At 39.7% G+C, this 26,275-nt stretch overlaps 1 protein-coding gene across 1 annotated transcript; it reads right to left on the bottom strand.

Annotated features, from left to right (window-relative positions):
- Positions 1-44: 44 nt before the first annotated feature.
- LOC124066313 (receptor-type tyrosine-protein phosphatase epsilon-like) lies at positions 45-24,284 on the bottom strand. The gene is made up of 21 exons (XM_046402579.1): positions 23,941-24,284; positions 17,588-17,834; positions 10,882-10,953; positions 10,177-10,273; positions 9,693-9,766; positions 9,121-9,257; positions 8,834-8,924; positions 8,628-8,704; positions 8,509-8,545; positions 8,307-8,404; positions 7,599-7,718; positions 6,377-6,540; positions 5,380-5,515; positions 5,033-5,182; positions 4,511-4,604; positions 4,065-4,141; positions 3,792-3,926; positions 3,482-3,607; positions 3,190-3,341; positions 2,038-2,173; positions 45-1,908 (listed from the first exon to the last, which is right to left on the bottom strand). The coding sequence occupies exons 3-21, from the start codon at positions 10,946-10,948 to the stop codon at positions 1,834-1,836; spliced, it is 2,043 nt and encodes a 680-aa protein (XP_046258535.1). The 5' UTR covers positions 10,949-10,953; positions 17,588-17,834; positions 23,941-24,284; the 3' UTR covers positions 45-1,833.
- Positions 24,285-26,275: the final 1,991 nt, after the last annotated feature.

Here is a 26,275-nt window from a genome sequence, read left to right as displayed (position 1 = left end):
CAAAAAAAAAAAAAAGACATTTAGACAAAATCTTGCATTTCTGTCCATCTATAATTTATTGGAATCAGCTTTTAGCAAACAAACAGTAGTTCAGATTCAAAAAGGCAGAAACATCATTGAAACAAGATGCTTGTGCATTTACATCAGCTGCAAGGCCTCGCTGTCATTATCCATTTTATTTTGTTCTTTCAGCATGACAACACAGTTAAATGAAATCAAAAATACACTAAACCTTAGTGATGAATAATGGTCACAGGAATTTATATACAGTAAATAAACCAAGTGATCATGTATAAACCCATCTTATCACTTTATAATAATGAAAGTACAAACACAGTAGAAAGTTCTTCAGATGTAAGACTTTCAATCTTACTTGCTCTATAAAGAAGCAAGCGGAAGCCTTGCAAAAATATAAGCTTTTATATTTTGTAACTATGACTAAATATCATAGTCAGAATATGTCAAAATGCTATGTGCATGCATATTTCATATTTTGGCGGAGCGCTGGCTCTTGATATCAATGCTTTTCACTGTCCCTGACAATTTAGGCTCAGATGGTAGAAATTAAGACGATTCAAATGCATCACTAAATCAACTCTTTCAAAAGACAAATTTCTGCAGTTTTTTTTTTTCCTTGTTGATTTCTACACACTCACTTTAAATAAAATTTTGGGAGGGTTGTTATCCTTATAATATTCTGAGAAGTGTTTGTACAAACAGTGAATTGTTTATCCGTACAGAAGACCACAATTCAAAACATTTCGCTTTTATAAATGTATCTATCATATTAAATTAAACATAAACATCTGACTTATCTGTATTAAAATTGTGTCACTTGGTGACAAGTTTTTCATGATTAGAACTGTCTTTCTAATCAGTATGGCACTGCTTTATGGACATATGCAAACTTGGCTTGTTATTGCGTATAAAAAGGATTATTTTACAGTGCGGTGTGATGCTTGGCGGCAAAAACATTTGTTAGAATATTACATTTGGATTCATGCAATGATACATTATTTTCTGTCTGTTCCAATGTAAGCTAATTGCATTTTGCAGCATCAGGTGCCAATCCACTGAGTCATATTGCTACAGGCAACAAAAGAAAGTTGGTGAAGTTGAATAAAATTGCAACAGGCAGCAGCTGTTAAGTTATTCACAGACAGAAGTGAAGTAATTTGCAGAATGAAATGTATCTCGAGTTTTATATTTTTCTTTGAGCCAAAAAAGATTAGAAATGCGATTCACAAAGGTCAGGCAGGATATCAATTAGCAAAAGCATTAATCATTTTGCCTTTCTTGTCAAACACACAATGTATTCTCCTCAGCTATTAGACATGTTGAGCGGGTATCAGAAAATACAAAACAAGTGTTAACCAAAGGCTTTGTGGTCAGTAACAAAATACAGCAAAATAAAAGAGAATGCATGTATTCTACAACACATCAGGCAGTGAGCAATACTTACTACAGTATATATACATTATTTATATAGATAAAATTGGAATACAGTTTTTAAATATATCCTCTTAAACATTTTGACCCTAGCAACGTTGCACTTACGCAACAATAAAAAGTCATTTAAGAATTCAACCCACCTATTGAGAAAACCACAATAATTTTATATATTTTACACTGGGATATCTGAAGATCAGGAATTCCTGAACAAGACAGACTCTTCTGGAGCACAGATGTTTTCCATTATATTACAGTATGTTACAACATTTAGTTGTGTAATCAAGTGCAAAATGTAAAAAGAGCTTGCTTTAGAAAATAACATTCAGAAAAAAATGCATAAGTTAATTTGCCAGAAGTTTACAGAACAGCATCTGACAGGTATTATTTAAAATTGGCGTAGTCTGAGAAAATGTCAACAAAATCCTGAACCACTCTGTAGCAGAAGTCGTATTGCTCCTGGAAGGAAAAGCAAAAGGAAGAGTGTTACTGTGCATATACATGCAGAAATGGTTCCAAACAACACAAACTTGAACAAGCTGACAGTTTCTGCACAGCAGGTTTGATATTATCTCATTTTTCACCTACCACAGTCTGAACCATGTGTGGTCTCTGCATGCGTAAACTCTTGACTGTCTGAAAAACATCCAGGAGGCCTTCAGCTTTCACCCTCTCCAGAATGTTACTGAGGGCAATGAAGGTACCAGTCCGACCCGCACCAGCACTGAAATGCGAAGGACAAAACCATCAGCAAACACATCACACACTGCAAACAGCAAACCACCAAAGCCTTTAAAAACGACTAGATTTGTTGCAGAACTGCAGCTATATAAGTAGAGAATTTTTAAATTCTCACCACTTCGCGATTTCTTAACAATAATGCTGCAATGAAACTCTTGTAATCTTAGCAGAACACCCTTTTTCCATTTAAATGAAAAAGTTTGCAAGGGAAAAGGTGACCTTTGTGTAATAGTGCTAATAATCATCCTCACTTAAAGAGAGGCTAATCCAAACGCTAACACTAATCAGTTTGGAAGCTCTTGTGTTTGACTGAGTCAATGTTTACAATGATGGTGGGATGGAGAGAGAGAGAGATAGAGACAGACAGAGACAGGAAGCGAGTGTGAGAGTGATGTGCGATTTGGAAGAGAAGTGTAGAGAGACGTTGGGGATTGCAGCGGGTTAGCCCCATTTCCCAGGGGCAGAGAAAAAGCTTTAAAAAGCCCTTCTTAGACAAGTGGTGATGAAGGAATAGAAGAGAGTGATGACACCATTTCCTGTCGTTAGCTCATCTTATCAGATTAATCATAGTGGGAGTCAGAGGAGATTTCACTTTGAGAGGTTTTAATTGACTGTGAATCAGTGGATTGGATCAATCCCATAGGGGCATGCTGCTTTAGAATCACTTCACCTGAAGCTAGGTTCTGATCAAAGCTTTCACAGCTAAGTCTTTATAACGGATCACATAAGTGGTTTAGGCCTAGAACACCAGGCCTACTGAGGAAAAAATGTAGAATTTATTGTAACAGACATGAGAAAAATGTGTCCACAAAATTGAAATTGCTTCAAATATCACTCTGAGAGATTCAGGTGATTGGGTAACAAAAGTGAAAAGGAAAGGGCTTGTATCAGATGCATGAGTGGACAAAACATTGTGATATTATGTAATATACAATATAATAAGCAATTTATCCAAAAATGCAGATGATGATGAAAAATCATCAAACTGAAATTCCTCACCTGCAGTGCACAATTATGGGATGGTTTCCAGACTGCTGCTGCTGCCTCTGCACAGCAGCAATAATGTCAATCATTCCTCTTCCCTCGGCTGGTATTCCGATCTCAGGCCATCCGTGGAAGTGGAAATGTCGGACGTGTTGTGACTGCTTTTCCTGGTGAGATGGAGCTCATTTTATTATTTTCATGTGACTAAAAATGGTCAGTTTAATGACATTTTCTCCACTTTAAACTGCTTAATCTATAAAGGCAGTGGCAAATGCTTTGAAATGTAATAAGGGAACAAAATACGCACCGGTCTGTAGGTGAGCACCATGTCTTTGAGAGTGAAGGTTTCACACAGGGCATCACCAGTCAGCTCCACAGTATAATCTCCAAATGTTACACTGCCCTCTGATGGCCAATACTGGAAACACTTTTCCTGGTTGGAAAGGTCAGATGGAAATGCAATTAAGCAGCATTAGACTGATTTATATCCTATATTTGTTCTTAGCTTTTTAGCACGCACCACAAAAACAACATGCAGACTATCAGGAAAGACAAGGACATAACAGAATAAAAATGTTTAAATATGAAACTCTTCAGCCAAGAGCGCCGTACCGTACCTGCTCTCTCTCTTTGAGTTCGGTGAGCATAACGATTGAATGACACCTCCACTCCCACACCATCCTCCAGAAGTCCTCTACTGTGTGAGACAGGGGGCCCTGGGTTGCGATAAAATAGTCCTTCTGCCTGTAGCCCTGGAGGGCAGATCATCCGGTAAACAACACTTGAGAGTGCGGCAAACATAATATTTTGCAATGTTTGTAAAGGAAACAATGAGCTTTATTTATACTTCTATGGGAAATCTATAGAGGAGGTCATGAGGGAGTGCTTACATCAATAAAGGAGGCATTGATGTAGTCGGTGAACTCCTGTCCTCTTTTCACTGAGAGTATTACTCGGTTGAAATCATCTGCAAAAGAAAAAAAAAAGGAAAATGAAACTTTCCACAAGTGATTCCTAATAAAATAAAAGTTTGAAGAGGCTGATGGAAAAAAAACAGCTAAGTAAAACCTCAGCTGTGTTATTAAGGCCAAACATGCCACAGCCTATATCAATTTTCACTGTAAAAAGTTGTACCCAGGCTCTCCTTTCCCACTCCACTCCAAAATTTGAATCAAGATACAAGCCCTGTTTAAATGTCATTGATCACACGGACATGAACTTATTATCCAGATATCTGTGTACGGGCTATCTCTAAAATCACCAGCAGTGTGATACTTTGATGTTACTTGCGTGTGATGTATTATGAAAGTGTTCAGAGTTTCAGAGAAGTCCTTACACGGAATGATCTGAAGCACACGGTTCTTCTTCATGTTGGCAGGAAGGTTCCCAGTTCTCATGTTCTCCTTCATTATGCGAACGTTGGTCAGCTTCTGATGGGAGAAAACACGAGCGGATTGATGTGATCAAAAAATTTGTTTTCATCCGTACAGGCCAGTACAGATGCTAAGATGGACGCCAATTTTTGTAAAAGCACAGAAGTTGGACAAAAACATTTCGCATTAGTAGAGAAGAAGATAAGAAGAGGCAACGAGGGATAATTCCATTCTCTGTGTAGGGAACTGTGGGGGACTCTTTGCAGCAAAAATGAGAATTTTTCAGCAAACTACAGTAAATTCTGTGTGGCAGATGGTGCCTTATAAAGTTTTAGTTGGTTCAAGGCATTGTTATTTATGTTACTACTGCCAGGAGTGGCACCCTGGGCAAGTTTTCCATGAAAATACACTGATGCAGGGCACAGGGTGATGGCGACGATTCATTACTGAGTGAAATGTTTAAGAGTGAGCCTCTTTCTTCCTACCCTGAACTCCTCCTCCAGGCCCAGCCTGTCGTGGGGAGCCCTGGTGTTGTGAAGCCTGTGCAGATGGCCCTCCAGAGAGCACACATCTAGCTCTGTGTCTCCATACAGATAGTACTCCAACAGAGCCTGGTAGATGAAGGAGTACTGCATCTGAGGAGGAAGACAGACAAAGTGAAGGAGACAAAGAGGCAGAAGAAGTTGCTTTAGTTTGCCAAACTATTTCCTACTATTTTCACATCACAGACAGGGTTGTTTTCCTCAGCCTCGCCTTGTTTATGCCCCGACTAGAGCGAGTGAGTTGAGCTGTCAGTCCGAGGTACAACAGGTCGCAAAGGGTCAACACTTACATCTGTCTGGATGAGTTGACAGCGCTGCTCTCGTATTCTGCTCACAAAGCCAAAGACATCCAGCCTCTGTTCCATGTGCATCATGTCGATCATGCTGTCAATGACAATGAAAGTCCCAGTCCTCCCCACCCCAGCACTGTGGAAAAGCAGCAGAAGAAGAAGGCACAAGGTCTGGTCTTTAGCAAACAGCTAAGTCTAAGAAACCAAATGTGCTGAATGAGAACCTGATACAATATTGTGTAGAGATAATAAAAATACAACCACAGCGACAGAAGAATAGTTTTATCTCTCACAGTCCAGAACAAGAGACTTGATATAATCGTATTTGTATTGCTATACTGTCCTGCTATTCTTAACGCAGACGTCAACTGCGGACAGCCCCAAGCATGTGTAAAAATGCCTCACCTCTGAAGCCCAAACATACTCCTAATAGATTTACAAGGATCATTTCAGCAGACGGCACCTCTGGGAGCACAGAGCTGGGATTCCACAGCAGGCTGTTGAAGCCTCTTCAGTGGGCCCCATTCAAGAACAACAGTCCCTCTCCCTGAGCACCTGTTGCAGCAGTTGCTACAATCAGTGGCAGATTTCTTTGGTGAGGCTTTGCACTGATCGGCCAGATAAACATATGCACGCACCGTCTTAGACCTTATTAAACATAACTTAATCAAATAAGAAAGAAGCTCACTTTTAAATATATTTAACATCATGTTATTAAATGGTACCCACTAATTTCATGTCTTCCTGTGGAAACCTAGAAATCTTTGTGTTATGCTCTCTAACCCTCTAACATAAGCTGTTAAATGTGCTAAAAACATTACATTTATTTCTCATGTAGTATTTATTTTTCTCACAGATTTATTACAAAAATTGACGTTCATCTTTCAAAATGTATTTTTTCCCTCTTTAATAATGAGTAGAGTTATCTTTGATTCTATGTCTACGGCTTTTCTTAGATGCCTTCTTCCAGCCTTCTTTATATAACAACACATTTTACCTGCAGTGCACGACAATGGGCCCAGCATAGGATGGATTGACAGCCTTGACCTTCTTGAGGAATTTCAGCATGCCGATGGGTGAGAATGGCACCCCAAAGTCTGGCCAGCTGGTGAAGTGGAGCTGGGTGACCAGCCGGGGAGCGCGGGGACCATCGCTGCCCTGCTGCGAAGCAAAGACACGTAAAGTTTATACAAACCGACTTGCCGCCTATCACCTGTAAGAACGGAATCAACTAAAATGTCTTACCTGCAGAAAAAGTAACCTTAAATTAACTGATCAGTTTCTTTTTTTTTTTTGCCATTCTGATATTTGCAACAGAATATAATTATTAAACGTGTGCTGGCTTTACTTTGTCTTGCTCTCATATCTCATGAATGGTCTCTCAAGAGAACATAATTTCATTCCCTTGAACACTCGGTTCGTCTGTGTTCAGAGAGCAGACTGTAAAAGCAGTCGGCTTGTACTGCAGCGCTCCAGCACAGTCACAGTTTTCACAGTCAGAGAAGATCTCTGCACGTCTCTGGCTTCAATCGGAGAGGGAACAAAGTGAATTTTGCAATCTGAAGACTTTGCAGTACACTGAGTTGGAACGTAGCATTCAAAAACACAGGAAAAGAAAGCCAGATACTGTATGAGTATGAACCTCTAAAGACGAATTTTAAAAATGGGCACATTTGTACACTATTAACTGTATGTTAAATACCCCTATATGTTGGTAATTTGATGCTGTGTTATTACATAGATACCTTAATAATCTTTAATGTGTTTTAATTTATTTATTATATTTTTTATCCTCTTACAGTTCACTAGAATGTTCCAACTTTCCCATGGGGAACATTACTTTTTTAGACCATCTCAGTGCAGCTTTGTTTCTTGTTTAATTTTTAATAAGAATGCAGCTATTATGATTACAGATTTTTATAACAATTAAAAACTATATTAAGAACTATACTGAAAAAGCACACAATTATTATGACTGAATAAAAGCAACATCTATCCTAATCTTAGACAAATTTCATGAATAAATGCTATCCTTGTTAATACTCCTACTGTGAAGTGTATTTGTAATTTATTCTAAAAACAATATGCTCTGAAGTAAGTCAAGCTCTGTGCTGCACGAAACGAGACACGGTCTAGTGTTTAAAAATGCTAAACATTTGATAATTAGCTTCAAAAAATGTGTTCATATCATTACTGTTCTGATAGGACATTTAACTTACATATTGAACACAAAACTTTCTAATGGTGTAGTCCACCAGTACGGTCAAGTCCTCCATTGCCACCCTGATGTTGCCGTACATCCAGCAGCCTTTTTCTGGCCAATACTGAAAACATTTCTCCTGGTAAGAAAATCACAACAATAAAGAGGTTATTCTTCTTGAACTAGAAGACGAATTTACATCTAGAAAGAACACACAGTCTTATCATTGTACAACATAACTTTCATATCAAACAGTTGTAGAGCAGAAGCTATTCGACGTGTGTGTCTCGCAATCCAATTCAAAGGCACGGGGACTTTGTGTAACTCAGTCAGTCAATAAGATCTTCATTGTGACGTTTCAACTCATTAACTAGATTCTGAGACTAATTATCATGAAGCCTCTTAGGATCTTATCAACAATTATTCCGTCATTGATCCCCAATGTCTCTATTCTGCCCTATCAAACCTGCTGTTGAGCTCTCAATTGATCATCCCTTTGAGGCTAAATATAATGTGATGGTAAGTAATCTGCTGGGTGACACTTCATATAGATTCTCAGTTGGGAATGGGGTCAAATAAATTATACCCATGACCTTGGGTCATGAGAATACAAAATGGTTTCACGAGTGGTGCATTGGAGGCATATAGATTGTATAGGTTCACTCTATATCACACCCTATTGGTTCTGCGGCATCAGAGGAATGCAGTGCAGTACTTTTAGACAAACCTCCTTTCTTTCTTTCAGATTTGTCAGCATTACTATAGTTGCTGTTTTCTGTTCCCAAATCATCCGCCAGAAGTCAGCCACTGTCTCAAGCTTTGGGCCTGAAACAGCATCAAGAAAAGTATTAACATCACGGTGCAAATAAGCACAACTTGCACATGCAAAAGTACTTAAAATAATAAAGCAAGCTAAACAGAACCTTTACCTTGAGCTGCAATGAATTTGTTCTTTTCTTTAAAACCCTGTGAGAATAAACAGCATTAATGATACTTCACCAGAGGCCAAATCATCTGCATTCAAAGTTGATTTGTGATGAAGACTCACATCTATGTAAGATGCATTTACGTAGTCTGAACATAGATGTCCATCAAGATGACTTAACACCACTCTTGAATGATCGTCTGTGGAAGAGAAAAGAAAAAAAGGCCAACAGGCTGCATCACCTTTCCTTACAATGTAGTGATCAATAAAACTCCAAGTCTAAAGGTTATATTAATATTGCCTGCTGCAGACTGCAGATCCACACTCACATGGTAAAATGTTGGGGTATCTGTTTTTCTCTCTGTTGTGCTCTCTGCTCGCCTCCTCAAAGGACCCGAGGTGGTAGTAACATGGGAGTGACTATAAAGAAAGAACCCAATCCTCATGAGGTAAAAAAAACCAAAAAAAAAAAACAACAACTGAATAAATAAAAATAAAGCTACGGGTACACAGCCTACTAACATAGCGTTTTATTAAGATTTTCTGTACTTGCTTGCAGGACACAGACTCTATTCTCTGATACAGACTGCACAGCACAGTCCAAACTCATTCTTACGTTGAACTCTTCTCTGAAGAGCTTGCCATCGTCTGCAGAGCGTATCCGGTACTCCTCCTCCAGAGAGTCCAGAGGGATGGGGAAGTACCTCTTGGAAGGAGAGGGAGATCTGGGGAGGAGGACCACTGTCTGCTCTCCTGTGTTTAAAAGAATATATGGAGGTCAGACTGCTAATGTTTCCCAGCAGAGAACATTACAAGCTCTCATAGCACCTGCAAAAACAAGTCTGACTGCCATTAAGAATTCCTCCTTTTGTGGGTACATGACAGAAATGATTTCTGGAGTCATAAACATGCTGATGCCGCTGCTGCATGGAACTGTCTTAACTCACAATTTGGCCTTTCCCTCTATTTATTTATTTATTTTTGAGTTGAAGTGAAAGTTTATATGGCTCCCTACGTGCTAGGAAAGCTAAGAGCTTTCTAAAACCTTTCCAGCTGTCTTGGAATTCAAATTTTCCCAGTCTATAAAGAACATAAATCTACAATTAAAATAAAAAAGAAATAAAAAGTAAAAAGGCTGAATTATATTTTTATACGCTGGCTGTTTTATTGAGTTCAGCACAACGGTACCTTGTTCCTCCAGGAAGCCATTTGGAATCTTTTTATCCACCGAGGTAACTAGAGCTTTCCTGTGGTTTTTGAACCTACAAAGAGAAGCAGAGAAAGAAAAACCATCAGAGAAAAAAAAGGACAGATATCTGATCGCTAGAACAGAGCTGCTAAACACATGAGGCAGGCAAACAACAAATACCAAAACCAATATCAACCATCTCAGAGAGGCAAAGCTGTTCCTCCTCATGTCTTTGTCAGCTTGGTCAGTGAATGAATGTCTGTGGCCTGACCTGACCTGGCTGTCTTGTGTGTGCTGTCCTACTTGAGGTGCAGCTGTTCACCCATAAGCCACTGCTCACCGCCTGTTTCTACCCCCACCCTGATGACCTGACCCAACAACATCTCATGCTCATACAAATGCTGAGAGAGGGAGAGAGAGAGAGAGAGAGAGAGAGAGAGAGAGAAATGAGTAAGCTGTGAATGTGTGTGCAGGTTTATTCACCTCAGACAGTAGATTGTCAGCAGGACAACGATGATAAGGAGCAGGGATATGACCAGTGTCGAGGGCAGCACATGAGCACCCTGATGGGTGGGGTTTTCTGGGTACGACACACAAATACCATTGATATTCAACATTTAAAGGAATAGTGTGACAATTTGAGAAATATACATTTTATTTACATTTTCTTGCTATCTGTCCATTTAGTGTGAAGCTCCTTGCAAGAGCCCCTTAGCTCAGTTTAACACATTTTGTCTTTTTTGTTTCATCATTACAAAAAACAACATATACTGTGTTGATTAGCTGTAGATGTGCTTTTTTTACCTTTGGACTGAACCAGGCTGCAATACTACATAACCTTCGCTGAAAGATGACCACTGCAGCCACAAATGGCAATTAAAGGACAATGAAAAAATGATAAAATGTAGTGTAACAGTACCACAAGTAGAGGGAACTAAAAAAGTAACTTCATTAGCATCTGTTGCATGGCAATCGCTCTCTATAACATTAGCAAACTTAAGCTGCTGTTCCATAATTACCTGGTCATTCCAGACCAAGTAAAGCTGTAGCAACAAAATGCCTGAGTGCATTAAACTAAGCAAAGGTGTGATTCAAGTGTTCATATGCATGCAGAGAAAATATTTCATCTCTCAAAAGATACATACTCTCACTTTCACATCTGATGCTTGCTATACGCAGTACAATTACCTGCAGTTTGGTTCTCATGAGAAGAATTATTCACAGCAATAGAAATCCCAATCAGAAACAACACCATTGTCACTGTGGATGAACAAAACAAAAAAGACAGTCAATGAAAACAGAAAGACAGATGAAACCCTGTAATTCTTCACAGCCTCCACCAGGAGGCGCCAAATCAATATGAAATCCTGGTGAAGCGCACCAAGGGCAGGGAGGAGAGCTCAGCTTTGATGAGGCTCAGGAGTGATGTCTGTCTCTCTGCTGAGCGGTTTAAGTCCTTGTTGGGAAATCTGCTGGCAGTCTTGTCCTGTCAGGCAGACTTGAAAGAGCAGCAGCAAATAAAATAACCTGATATTCAGACATCAAACGAGAGAGGAGGCTTTAACCCACAGGTGGCAGTAACCATATCCCCTGTGGACCCTGTGGGTTTGACAGTGGAGTTGAGCTCAGCGTAGTATTTGTTAGAAGCCATCTCAATTTGCTGTATCGCCTTTGATGTGCAGCACTGCGCAGTCCGATAAAGACACGCACATTGTTCCTCGATGTAGTAGTAGTGGTTTTTTTTAAGTAAGCACAGTAAATAAAACAACCATAGTTATGATTTTGAGATAACAGTAATATTGACAAACAGGCTTAGAGTGCTGTGTGATAATTAGCATATGTATATAGGTTAAACTGTTGGATTTATGAAGGAGGCCAGATGGTGTTGTTTTCCTTTTACGGCTGCTACCCCAACCATCATTTTATTCTTAACCACATTCCAACTGTTCTTACTTTATTGCTGGAAGATATTAGTGATTTATTTGGAACAGAGCTCCACAAGTGTCTCATCATAAGGATAAGGATTTGTCAAGTTCCTCACAGCTACTACAACAAGAATTAAACTGATTCTGACACATTATCGTTGAGTCTTATTATCTCTAAAATGCAGCAGCCAATTTCTCCAAACACACATCCATTTCCTCTTTTCTCTCTTGTTCTCCAAATAAGAGGGTAAGAAATCACAGAATAAATTGGGCAAACAGGGCAAATCTGCCCAATTGGCTTTGATGGAATAAATGAGAGAAGCAAGAAACGAGTGTCCTAATTTATCCTCTATTCCAAGTCCCCTTCTCGTTATAGAGGCCACAAGACTGTATGGAATAATTCATTGTGTCAATTTACTTCTTCCAGAAATGGGTCATCTAGGGGCCTAATTTGTGATATTTGAGAGAATTTCTTGCACATAACACTAGGGGGTTCATATAACTATAGCTCCCAAAGCTTTTACAGAGATTGGAGCAATATAATAATGCTCTAACAATGTGCTCAAAACTAAATTTATGTCAAAACTTATAAAGTATTTTTGGACATAAAAATTAGGGAATGTGTTGTATCGCAGTATACTACAGATTACAGGATGCTGACATGCATCCACACCTAAATCCACACTCCAAAGTCCCAGAATCATAACACACACACTCTCTCTCTCTCTCACACACACCTCATGTATGCATGCCTGCATATACATCCCACAGATACACATCCCACAGCCAGAGGCTATGTGTTGCATATGTGCCACTCTTGGCTGGAGGAGCCAATTCTGTCCCCAGTGTTAACAAGCTGACAGTGTCGACACCTGTTCTCCACTCTACCCCACAGGGCAAGTCACATTCACTCACACAGACCCATCCTACAGCTCTGTGCTGCAAGGCATGCTGTGCGTATGGGTCACTGCACAGGCCATTACATATCTGTCATCTCATGGCAGCTGCAGTACACATAACATATAGCCAGGAAATGAAGAAATGCGAAATGTAAAAATATGTCAAATGCACTGTCACTTTTAGTGACTCGATTAGATGAAGAAAAAAAAAAGATAACTCCAAGCTAGACTGTACTCCTGAAAAGAAAAAAGAGGAGATGGCAAAAAGAAAAACAAAAAAGGTTTAAGTCCTGTCTGTTGGTACAGTGCAGTACTGCAGTGTGGCTGTCTGACCAACAGAGGGAACTGATAACACAAATTACAGTAAAGGAGAGATCTTGTTGGGGCCAAATTATCTTTATATTTAAGATGAATTACTGTTTTCACTTTTTTCCTTGTGATGTCTTGTGTTATGATGTCTTGCCCCTCACTCTCCACTCCTGAGAGCGGCTACGTGCAGGCATCTAGTGCGTCAATCAGGGACACCTGGGAGACGCTGGTCAGACAGGGAAGTGGAACAGTTTTTTGACTCCAAAGCCAGACTGCGGAGAGTGATTTAGTGTTTTTCACAGAAAGAAACCAAAAGGGTTTGTAATTTCAGTTAACAAATCTTTAAGTTAATCCATGGACCCGCAGCTGCCTTTTGTTTTTTGTTGACCAGCTCAGAGACGGCTCTCATTCAGAGGCCGCGACAGATCTTTTAGAGACTGTACTGTAACCATTACTGGAACGTGTAATTCTTAGTGTAGGTTGAAGTCAACTGTGTTCATGCACCAATGAGTGCAAAGTAATTTTTTCAAAGTGAAAACTATATACTTCACTCCCTTTTCAGACCCAAGTTTTTGATTTTTTTGAGTCCTTATGTTGCTAACAAAGGCCTCTAGTATAAATGAAAAAGTCTTCAGCGTCATCCTACACACAAGGCATCAAAACTCCAAAGTCTTTGATTATGAGGTGTGATTGTAAATTGGGCAGTTTCCTGGTGTCAACAGGACCAACAAGACGTGTTGAATCCAACAGCGCACGTCGTTATCAATTGTCTCTGATTGTAACATTAATTTTTGTGATGAGTTTGGTCATATGTTTAATGTCTTTGAAAAACCTACATCCGTCTTCATGAGGTTTGTCGTGACTCATTATGACATAATACTCATTAAGGCTCATGCTACTTATTATACACTATTTATATAAGATAATTAGCATATGACATCATCTGACCTTCATTTGAAAGGAGATTAGCTGGAGGGACACATTTTAAACAAGGAAGGAAATGCTTTGGTACCACTTCCCTCTTCATGCTCACCAGCAATTGCATCATTCATCTCAGAAGTCTGCGTTTTCTCTCTGTTTAATGAAATTACAACAATACGATGACTTCAACCTTCAGCACCTGCTCCACATAAATGTTTCCAGGGAATTAAATTATACTGCATCACTTGAGTTGGGAGTGCAGAAGCAACTCATCGCAGTCATGCATGATGCAATGCTGAAATTCAGAAAGCATCACATGCTGGTTGAACCTTGAGGGTCATGTTAATATTTTGTGCACAAGTATGGATTATTCAACATCGATCGCTTTGCTTTTGTGCTTGTGAACAGAGGCAAGATGAAGATAGCACATGTACCTTAAACGTGAGACAGCTATAACAACTTGAAAAATCCTCAGTGCAAACAAAAAAAGTGATATATATACTGCACATTTCTGAAATCCCAAGACTCACAGCACCCTAAAATGAATCTGTTCTGCTTCACTTCAACACCTCCCTCACCTTGGCTCTCACATGAAAACCTGAAAACTAGACATCAGAAATAGAAACACCACCTAGAGAAATGTCTCATTTTCTTTTCCTTGCGCCAGACCTGCAGCCTGTTCACTCATCTTTATCATTAATTCAAACCAAACTGTGCAGGGGAAGGTGAGGTATTACCCATTTCCAACCAGACACATAAAAAGGTGACAGGTGTTCCTTCTGCTGTTCTTAAAATGGCTTCAAATTTAACCTCATAGGATTTTTATTTTATTTTATTTGTTTTTACAAATCAAACATCAGTTGCATTAAAGTATATCCACATACAGAGAATATATAAATACTTAATTATGAAAATTCTAAAGGCTTAAATTTTTTTTTAAAAAGTAACATTTATTTATTTTTGCAATTATTACTAAGCAGTGAGACTGATAACCAGTATTTGGAACTGGTACACATTTGCAGTAAAAACGAAAATCTTAGTATCAACATTTTGAATCAGTAGTACAATTTTGCGATACTTGCACTTATTTATTTATTTATTTGCTACTTTATACTTTCATTCTACTACATTTTGAAGTCAAATACTTATTACACTAAATTTATTTGATGACCTTAGTTACTAGTCACTTTGCAGATTCATATTAACAGTGTTGATAAGCTATTACTTATGAAATGTAACCAGTTAGACAGGGCTATGGGCAACATATTGAGCAGTTTATTATTTATTTTCTCAGTAATTGGACAATAAAAAAAAATGCTGTGTAATCTATCCCTATGTAAATCATAATGAGAGTCCATGCTGATGTCTTAGCCTGAGTTAAACAGCCTTTATGAATACTTAATTATATGCACATATGCAGTACGGTGCAAGCCTGTCATTTCTCAACTGCATACCATAAAACAGAAAATGTCTTGAATAATGTTATGTGTACAGTTGCTTTAAATCAATTTTGAGCTTTTAAATATTTTATGAGATGTTAATAGATCCCCCGGCAGTGACAGCTGCATCAATGTGATTTTATCTCTGTGAAGGGAATAAGCAGTGATGAAATGTTTATACCTTCGCAGAGGTGCCGCAATGTGGTGCCAGTGGGGACCAGCTGGCAATTATTATGGTGCTCTTATAAAAAATGTAGACTTAAAATATATAAATTATTTAAAAAATATTTCAAAAAAGTGAAAACACAGACTGGCAAGCATTAATACATGATTCTCTTCAAATGGCACCAGCTCTAACTCAATCTGTTGTTTTTATGGTGTACATAAAAAAAAAATAAAATAAATAACTATCATGCCAGTGTGTGTTTTGTTTATGCTTCATTTCATTAAGAAAACAAAACAAACAAACATACAAAAACATGACATCCCTACCTGCTTGAATCTGCTCACATGCTCATGTTCACAATCTAATCATCATTTATATCTGCTGGTGCTGCTTAGGGTTATGAGTGCATGTAGTCTGTTCCAGCTGGATATGAGGCTGGGTGCACCTTTAACAGCTCTCCACTCCCCCATCAAAATGGCTTTTATACTGTACAGTTATGTGATATGAAAGGTCTATACAACAGCATCAGTTGATTGCCATATCATCTAATTGTATGCAATAAAAGGAGACTGAGAGTCTACAGTTTACAGTCACATTGAAGCTGCACAGTGATTTGTGCTAAAAGCTAGCAGCAGCAATGTGCGCATGCTGACATGCTCACAAAGGTTTAGCCATAGGCCAATGATATTTACCATGTTCCATTTTTAATACAGATCGTTAGCATGCTGCCTTTTGCTAATAAACACTAAGCGCAAAAAGAATCTTCAATTTTCACATACAGTCATAACGAGAACGACACCATGAAACTTCTCTACATTTAACCATGAGGAGCAGCGTGCAGCCACTGGACCAACTTCAGCTCTAAGCCGGTACTTCGCTCGAGGGCATTGACCTGAATTAGCAAATGCATTTTGATGCTGAAAGAAACCAGCGCATCCAGAAGAAAGGCCACTCAAGCGCAGGCCCTCCTTCGGCTGGGAATCAAACCCAGGACCTCCTTGCTGTGAGGCAAGGTACATCTAATAGGGCTGATAGGAAAGTTATTACTTTCATAGGTGTTTTGTCATAATCAAAAAATACTGGACTAATTAAAACTGAGGGCTGAAGTTTTATAAAAAAAAAAAAAAAAAAAAGATAAAAAAAATCAGGATCATCCTGATAGGGATAAGATGATAATCCATCCAGCAGTTGATAAAAAATTACATTCAAAACACAAATGTGGCACTACAGGAAAAGTCCTCTGGGGATCACATTTCATGGCAATCCTTCCAACAGATGCTGAGATATTGTTAAAAATACCGTTAAAATTATAGCTAGCATTTATACTGCAGGACAGTGACTTGCTTTACAGCAAAGGTGAAGAATGTTCTGTTTATAGGGGTATCTCACACAGTAACAAAATATATCAAACAGATCGCTGCATCCAATCATGTCTTAGTCTCTTCGCAGATCAATACAGCCTCAAAGACAGATTCACATTTTGTGCTTGGCACAGGATAGATGGCATGTCTTGCAGACTAAAAGATAAAAGTTGTTTTTTGTCTGTTTCCAGGGAGAGGAAGAACAAAGGCAGCTAGAGCAAAAAAAAAAAAAAAAAAAAACAAAAAGAAAGAAAACCAGAAACAGCCACCACTTCCATCGTCAAGTGCCAAGAAAAAGGATGGAATGAGAGCACAAACACATGTCAGTAAAGTGTGGCAGCACAGCTCGGAGAAAAGATGAGAGAGGAGATGAGAAGAGGAGAGAGTGGAGAGCGGTGGAGCTGGAGGAGATAAATGTCTAGATTCTGGGTTCAGAGATAGCAACCATAATGGCAGACATTCTTAGTCCACAGAGAAAAGGATGGAGCTGTACAGTCTGGGAAGTCACTGCTACATCTTTAAATGCAGTTCACTGTATTTCACAAAGCTGCCCTTCAAAATACATCTGTTGTACACTTTGAAAAGCATCATATTACAATACTTCCTATCATAAAGACATGATACCTTACAGCGGCAATGCTACTGTACTTTATCCTATCTTCTCAATCCTGTTGACGTGTGTCCAATTGCTGTCCAATGCACAGTTAAGGTCAAAGGGATCAAAGTGGAAAGATGATTTAAAATCCAATTAGTCTCGTCGAGAAAGGAGACGCTATAATTACTGGATAATTTTCCATTAATGGATTGAATTTCAATTGATTCCCTGAAATGGAATTGACTGGTTTGTGGTCAGAAGGATTAATTGAAGACTTACACTTCCGAGCAAAGCCAGTGTGATCTGGTATCAGTTGACCTGTCAGTCCATAGCAGCCATGTGGTCCCAGTTCCTTTCTTGGTTGGACTTATCGCTGTTTCCTACCTTCAGTTCTCGGTCTTACTCACATCCCCCCCAGGGGATGTTAAGAAAGGTATTGGATGAAGAGATCACTGAGGTTGGTGGGGGGTGCCTGAGATGCGTCGCAGATTTAGATTGCAAGGCAGGGCACAGGCATCACAGGAACCTGCAAAATTAAGTAAAAGACACTAGTTTGAAATGTGTGAAAGTTCACTCAAACCCAAAGCACTGTTGTACATATCATATTATTAAGCAGTTAGTCGTTCTGTGACTCACAGTTTGAGACTGAAGAAGAAAAAAAGAAACATGAATAGAAAGAAGTCAAATGCGTAGGAGTTTGCATCTGTGCACAGTATGAGGAAATGACCATGTATTTGCCCAGCTTTGTGAGTGGCTGTGTGGATGTGCAAACATATTGCTCAACAAGCCCAAGGTTTGTATTTTGTGGTCTTTACAAGAACTTGCAGCTGAGGGAACCCACTTTTGTGAAGTAAAAAACATGAACAAGCTACATCCAACCATGTAAAAATAATCATCCCCCGAAACAGTGTTTGTGATAGCATTCGACATTCAGTGGTGGTGTTCAGAATCAGTGCTGCTCAGCTAAAGTTACCCTGAGATCTGTCCGTGAATGTGACTGTACAAGAAAAGCACCACATGAAGTGTGCTGGAATGAATTCTTCACTATTTACACAAAGACTGTACTGTGATGTTATTCTATCGCCTTGCTTGAGTCTCAGAAAGACAGCCTGCCCCTTTTGCCCCTCACTCCTACTCTCCCAGAGTCCCACTGCCCACAGGTGTGAGACACAAAGCCATATTGTTAACACTTGGCCGCTGCAATGCGACCCAGCAGAAGGCACTGGAGAAGAGGTGCATTAGTCACCAGACCCAGCTGGACGAGCCCACGCAGTCTGAGGAAAATGAAAGGACAAGGTATGGATCTGTGCTCAACTTTTCCAAATGTTCCAAAATCTTTGGCATTAGAGCATGAACGTGTTTGCCATTAAAACCACCCCATTCAACCAGAGAACTGTAAACCTGGTCAGAACAACCTTCATAAATGAGGCTTTATTGAAAAAATGTGCTGCAATGCTTTAGTATTCCACTGTCAGAAACAAAAGTCACGTTCTGAGAATTAATAACAACAACAAACATCAAAATACTCCACTGGCCATACATTTGGTAAGACTTAAGGTGGCAATTCTAGTTAACATTTTGGAAAAAGTATGTCTATGGTTAATAGCACGTAGGACTTTCCTGAGACTATAGACTCAATACTCAATCATCATTTACGACCCACTAAAAGTGTGTGGTGGTTTAAGAACTTTCCTCACCCACAACAATAAATTGGATTTTTATTCATTCATTCATTTTCTATACCACTTTATCCGTCAGGGTCGAGGAGGGTTGTAGCCTACCCCAGCTGACTACAGGTGAGAGGCGGGGTTCACCCTGGACTGGTCGCCAGTCAATCACAGGGCTGACACACAAAGACAGACAACCACACACGCACACACTTGCATCTAGGGGAAATGTAGAGTAGCCAATTAACCTAATGTGTATGTTTTGGGAGTGTGGGAGGAAGCCGGAGTACCTGGAGAAAATCCACGCAGGCACAGGAAGAGCATGCAAGCTCCACACAGCAGGTTACTCTGGTTAACGCTACAGTTAACGCTACAGAAGGTTAACGCTAACCCTAACGCTAACACATCTATGGTAGTGATAATACACAAAAACTGTGGAAGGAAGTGTATGGTGTTTTAGCACTGTCACAACTAAGCATATCACAAGTACTGAACAATTTGAATAACCTTCATACTAGGAGGATTGAAGTAGTGCATCTTAAATTACAAGAATGTGTTTAAGAAAATTTCAAATCTCTGTTTTTGAGGCTTTGCCCTTAATGGGCATTTTAAACCTGTAGGTGTCCAGTGGTGATCAGGAAAACTAAAATGAACTGAATGTTGCCTCTCAGAAATCAAGATTTTCACCCAGTCATCACACCTACAAACAGAAAGGTCCAGATTGATGCAGCAGAGGTCCAATTATCCCTAAGTATGGGTTGGTTGGTCCTGAAACACTGGATCCTTCACCTACCATAACGTAACTCAGTATCGTCATTTACAGAAAGTCCCTGTCTGGTTAACACCCATAATTGGCACCCATTACTCAAACGATGTAATTCTGAGCTCCTCCTTAACCAAGGAAAACAACATACGACTGTTTCATAGAGTCTACAGCACTCCCTGTGACGTGAAGTGTCCCTTTAAGTTAGCACATCTCCAACATCGTGACTCTGACTCAAATGGCAAAGCAACATCTCTGACGTCTCTGGTGCTTTTTTATTAATATATATGTATGTGCAACTAGGACAAACTAAAAACATACGCAAAGAAAAAAAAAACTGCATGTATGTCACTACACAGCTCGGGAGACCTTTGACCTGACCTTCATATGTTAATCTTGTTACTGAACCTGTCACTCAAAGATGAATCACAGGGCATGAATGGATCTCTGGATCTGAGCACATGTCAGCTCCAGTGTGGAACTCCCTACTAGTTTTAATTCAGTGGGTTTAAGAAAAAGTTGCTCACCAAACAGCAGTACAAAAACATTAATAATAGATGAAACACACAACGTGCTACACTGAAGTAATAATGTTTCTCAGGACTATGCTCGACTTTTTCCAAATGGTAATATATTATTATTAATGTTAAAAAAGCCTGAGCTAAATGATAATAGGTATTAAAATGAATAAAATATGCTATAAGTTATTCATACTGAACTTCACTTGGCTTAAAGTCTTTTGGGAGACTTTTATGAAACCATCTTCTTCTTTCCATACCCAGTATTGTTCTCCTTTCAGTCCTGCACATTTAGTCAGAAGAACGAGACGTGTTCACAGTAATCATATTACTGCAGGCACAAGCACTTCCTTTCTGTGCCACTCTGCCCATTGACTAAGAGGGGAAACATGCAGCATATTAAAGTTTTATGGGAGCGCAGTCATCACCCAGCACTCTGTGGTTCAATCATTAATTCATACCCAAACAGACCACACTGAGTACAGTAGCTAAGCAGGGCTATGAAGTAAAGTTATTTCTTTTGATTACACAGTAAAAAATTAAGTATCAGTATTTCTGTCTTTGTGCTTCAATACTTTGGTACAAAATATTTGAAACGCGTGCCTGAATCTGATGGGTGCTATTCGCACACCCCACATATCCGTTGAGTCCAATGAATCTAAAGTTATCTATTCATGCTATTCACATGCTGACTTCCTGGCGCATAAATCCAATATTGATGGCTTCTACCCCAGAGCCACACGTGGTTTCCTGGGATGATGAATCCACGGTTTCACATAACTGCAGGTCTTCAGAGTGCGCAGGTGCGTGCAGTAAGCTTCATTCATGATACTTAATCTGCAGAGAAAACTGAGACTGTATTCTGTCAGTCAAGGTTGGAAAATTTGATTTCACACTTGTACAGTGTGTTCAGACCATGGTGAGTGTCTGTATGTTGGCTAATTTGATTCAATCTGCGCAGTTGCCTGCTGAGAAATTGCCTAAACAAAAAAAAATGAGTATAAGATATACCAATGCTGAAAGGGTGAGACATTTCTATATTGAGTCTATTAAAAGTGATCTTAGAGTTCATGTAAAAATCTGCCACTTTCAGACTTCATATTAAGGTTGTCACAAGTGCAAAATTTTAATACTTTTTTAAAAAAAGGAACAATACAAAGCCCAATAAATAATCTTTAAAAATCAATATTCTAGATATTGTATTTTTGTATTGTAACACATGGTATCAAAATGTATTTAAGTATCAACAACTTCTACAACTTTACTTCTTATAATTCTCTTTTCCCACAAATCCTGAACCTTAATAGATTGGCCTACTGAGCATGTCAGCGCCTGAGCCTCAAACACCCTTGCTTTCGACCTTTTGATGAGGGAACTAGCTTGGAAACCTTATTTTTATGCCTTCATATGAGAGGATGAGAAGGGTGATCGCCAGCCTCAACTTTGAGGACTCTGGAAATGACACTTCTGGGGCACAGCATAGGTGAAACCAGGGACAAGAGATAATAATCGCTTCAATTACAGCTTCACCACTTTCTACTGTGACTCAATCTGACGGTAAGAAGTTTGGTCCTGCAACTGTGAATCGGATAAGCAGAGCTCCAGCAGTCCAGTCCAAACTGCTGTTCTACTTAATATGGCCTTGTTTGGATTTCCTCATCTCCTACGCTGCGAACCCTGCGAGTGCTTCCTGAAACAGCTCTTTGTTCATTTTTAAGAGAGCCACCGCACTTAACCACAGTCGCTTTCTTCCCTCTACATCACACACAGTGACAACACAAGCATATCCTCTTCACACAGCAAGTTACGCCACAAGTCGTGGTTTACTTATGACTTAACACTGACTGAGCTGCACGGCGAGCAGCTAAGCTTCAATAAGATTGGTTAATCAAAATAAATAATAAATGAGAGTCAAACTCAAGTCAGAGGTTAAATTGGGTTAGGAGGGTGCAATAAATGCATGGATGCCTTTCCTTAAGATTACAACACAGGATATACAGTTTTTTTTACCTGCTTGTTTCACCAAACAACTCATTGTCACAAAAATACAAAACTTCCCTCCACTACTTGTACTGAAATCAAGATCCTGCAGTTAAGAGGACATTATTCCACTCACACTGGCCTAAACAGAAACTAACACAGACACTGATGTTTGTCATTGGTTATCTCCAGCCAGTACACATTTTTCTCCCCACGTTAGCTCTTTCTCCATTCTTCTAGGAGCCCAGCTGCACCAACGTCACACCTGAGAGTGAAGCACTGAGGTAGGTTTTATGGCGGATATCTGATAGTGTCTATGACAACCTCTGAATTGTCCCTCAAGGGGATGAACATTGTGTAAAAGCAAGAGAAGTGACTCATGCCTTTCTGTCACGGCTGCTGTCGTATCAATGATACTGCATTCATTTGTCAAAATTCATATATCTTATGTAATGCTCACCATTGTGCTCAAACAGTTTAAAAGGCCACTGTGACTGCACTTAACACATCAGCATCATTTTCACCTGAAGACACGCTGAAAAGTCGTCATCGGGAAATTCATCTTCATATTGGCAGGGGGCTAACTATAGCTTATGTATTCCCCAGGTGAAAAAGATGTGGGCTACGTAGCCTGATATTCAGACCACAGATGAGGAATTGTTCTAAAATTAACATCAGCTTTTATTAGGCCATCTAATCAGGGAAGGAATTGAAGGTTAAGTTATTGTGAATGGGGTTAATATTGAATGAGCTACATTTATAATTCATGTGTGAGCACAAGGCATTCTCATCAGTTTCCCATACTGCAAAGAATTATGCATAATCCCATTGCCCCATTACTAGCTAACATCACAAAATGAGACTCCCTCCACCTCCCTGTCTGTTATTGTTGTGTTCACTTGCTTCAGATTCATGGGTCAGTATTTGACCCATGAATGCCACAAATGTACAAACAAAGAACCTGAGAACATGTGTGTTTATAGGTTGCTTATATTATTTTGAAGCCAAGAAAATGAACCTTCACGTTATTGCTCTCTCAAGTGATAGAAAAACAACCCACATAGTCAGCTACAGCATCCAGCGTGACTGTTGAGTATGCAGCACGCAGGCCTGTCTGCTACGTGTACGTGTATTCGCCCCCTTGCGTCTTATGTCTAGACCGGAGATGCTGCACATACACTGCGCCCCTTAAACCATATAATCCAGCCGGAATTGAAATATTAAAAGCATAATTCTTCATCTTCATGAATTCTGCAACTGGTGCAGAAGCAGTTGCTGGTAAAAGGCAAAACAATCACACGGATCATCCTGGAGGTCGTAGGGCGTGTGGATTTGCTCCACTAACCCACATTTACTGTAGTCCATGTTGTTTGTGTTCAGGAATGGCAGACTGAATAGAAATATCACATTCAGTCCCCGTGGCCTGCATTCGTTGTTCCTCCCTTTGAGATTTGCTGTTGCCAAAGCGTTTTCAGCTTTCAGCTAAACGCACTGAGGTCTAATTGTACGAGGAGATGCCTGATGCAGCCGGTGATGCATCATAGCTGCTCTCTGAGTGCCGGGGAGAGGTTTCAGATATGAGGCCGGGTAAACAACCGACGAGAAAAAAACAAAACAGTCGGTGTTTGCGCATAAACACGCATATGGAGAGCTAGTCCTGCCGGTTTTCCTGCTGCTGTGCCCCCCCATCCCTCCGCATCTTACCGTAGTAATCTGCGATGACCTCGCCTCACAGGGCACTGACGATGTGGGGATTGTGTCTTTCCTGCACGGAGCGACTCTTCTGCTGCGTCCTTCGGAGAATAACCCAAAACACACGGAGATGTTGAATCATCTGACCGGAGCCGAGGAATGCGTTTATGTTCCCCCGGTGATCATGTTTCCGTCAGAGCTCTCTGAGGATGCGCCACCCGCCTTGCCTGCCTGAGCAGAGCTGAGATGGGCTGAGCTAACTGAGCGGTGTGTGGCAGCCGGACTGGAGGCTGGAGACCCTCCCCCGGGCGCAGAGCTGTGTATCAGGTGGACGCTCAGCATCCTTCACATTCCTGCATCATTGGACGATAAAGGGCAGGCCTGCTTGTGCATAAAGGGGCCCCGTTTGTTCACGGTTTTCCCATCCCCTGGTGGCTTTTTCTTCTTTTTTTGAGGTTGACATTTTAGCATATGACGTTTGTTCAATACATTAAGAAAGGATTTTTTTTTCTCTGGGTCTAACATTCCTGTAGTGTTTCCCAGAGGATTTACACTGACCTTATCAAACTTTGTTTTTGTGTGTGTTTGTTTGTTCGTTTGTTTTTGTCTTTATGGTCTTATAATGCTACAAACTTGAATATTCGTGGACTTATTTTTTAACGTTAAAAAACAACTGCATTTTACGAGTTTTCTGTTAGCCCGAGCCAGTAAAGGCGATCAGCTCTTTTTATTTATTTATTTTGAGATGCTGTTCAGGGTATATTAGGTCAGCCTAAAATAACAATAATGTTTTACTACTTTTAGATCAAATGTAGTCAGAGCCACCTGCTGGCAATGATGAACCTGTCATGTTGCGTTCACGTGTTCAACAAAAAGTACTAAACAGGAATATTTAACGGTAATATAAGAAGTTTAGAAGTTTATATATCAGAGCCACGAAAATTTCATATGGTCAGTGCAATGTAAAAGCTGTAAAAATGTAATATCAGGCCCCAGCTGTAAGCCTGGCACTTTTGGCATACAAAACATTGATCTCATGCGTTTGTTTTGTTAATTTTTACATTTGAGTAAATCGCATGGATTTATTGCACAGCTCATGTGTGCAATCACATTTTGTTGACATTATGTACTTGTGCACAGGAAGTGACATTTGCTTGTGTGACTCACGCGTCAGAAATATGAGCTCCCAGGGAAAACTTGAGGGCAGGTTTGTTAAAGGTCAGCTGTGTGAAAGCTCCTCTGTTCCCAGGATGTGCAGCCATACATGCAAAATTCAAGTCCGCAGAGGCTTTTGAATATCACAAAGAAAACATTTTTGGTATTGTTTATTGCAGTTAGAAAATGTGGTAAACAAATGTACTTCTTATAAAATCCAGCATCACTGCAGTTTGTGAAAGATTGATGAAATTCAGTCTGTAGAAATTGTGTGCATCTGCAGGAAGTGTCCTTTTTTTTCATTTTATTTTATTTTTTTCTGACAACCAGTATGAGATAAAAATGAAAAAAACATTTCTTCACAAATCCTACAGTTTATATTCAGTGACAATTTCGCAGACTCCTGTGATATCATATGCATATGTTACTTTATACAGCATATGAGAAAATCTTTTGTGGCTTTTACTGACTTTTCAGAGAGATGAAAACAAATAATATTGTATAACTGGACATGTTTTACTGACCTCTTGTAGAAGCTGCATTGAGTTAAGTGAGCGATTCAGTCTTCAGTTAGGAGGAGCACACACATAAATACACTCAAGAGGCGGGACAAATAGTTGAGAAAGTGATTAAGAAATGTTTGTCTGTGACCCGAGATGTGCAATCCATTCAGCAGGTTAATTCACAAGCTATGAGATGATGCTAGGCAGTTACAAAATCAAGTACATTCACAAGTCTTGACTAAATATGTGGAGGGCTTACTGACAATATATAAGTCCTGAAAATCATTAATGTTTAGTGAATATAACTCAGACAATATGTCATGATCCTTGTCTGTTAAGTGTTTTATTTTTTCCTCATGTTTCATGTCTTGTCTTCCTGTTTTATTTTGCGATCACTCACCTCTGTCTCTGTTCCAGGTTCCTGTCTGCCCTGCCTCCTCCCCGTCTGTGTGCACCTGATCCCTGATTGTTGCTCCCGCACCTGTCTCTTATCACTCCCCATTAGTCTTGTGTATGGATACCCTCTTGTGTCTTGTCTCGTTGCCAGTTCGTCGTTGTTCATAGCTTCACGTTCCAGCATTACTCACAGCCATAGTCATTGCCTCTTAGTGTTTGATCCCTGCTCGTTTTCTGACCTCGTCTTTTTGCCTTTCATCTTGGATACCTTTGCCTGGTTTGACTGCTTTTTT

Source organism: Scatophagus argus, chromosome 10, assembly GCF_020382885.2.
Source record: "Scatophagus argus isolate fScaArg1 chromosome 10, fScaArg1.pri, whole genome shotgun sequence".
In the NCBI taxonomy this organism is placed as follows: domain Eukaryota; kingdom Metazoa; phylum Chordata; class Actinopteri; family Scatophagidae; genus Scatophagus; species Scatophagus argus.
This window is presented reverse-complemented; position numbering and strand designations above follow the sequence as displayed.

Excerpts from the sequence above, each read along its gene's own strand:
- LOC124066313 (XM_046402579.1), bottom strand. The coding sequence starts at position 10,948 with ATGGTGTTGTTTCTGATTGGGATTTCTATTGCTGTGAATAATTCTTCT. Across the intron at positions 4,142-4,510 it reads TGTGCTTCAGATCATTCCGT|ATGATTTCAACCGAGTAATA; the intron begins GTAAGGACTTCT and ends TTTCTTTTGCAG. Across the intron at positions 1,909-2,037 it reads CACACATGGTTCAGACTGTG|GAGCAATACGACTTCTGCTA; the intron begins GTAGGTGAAAAA and ends TTTTCCTTCCAG.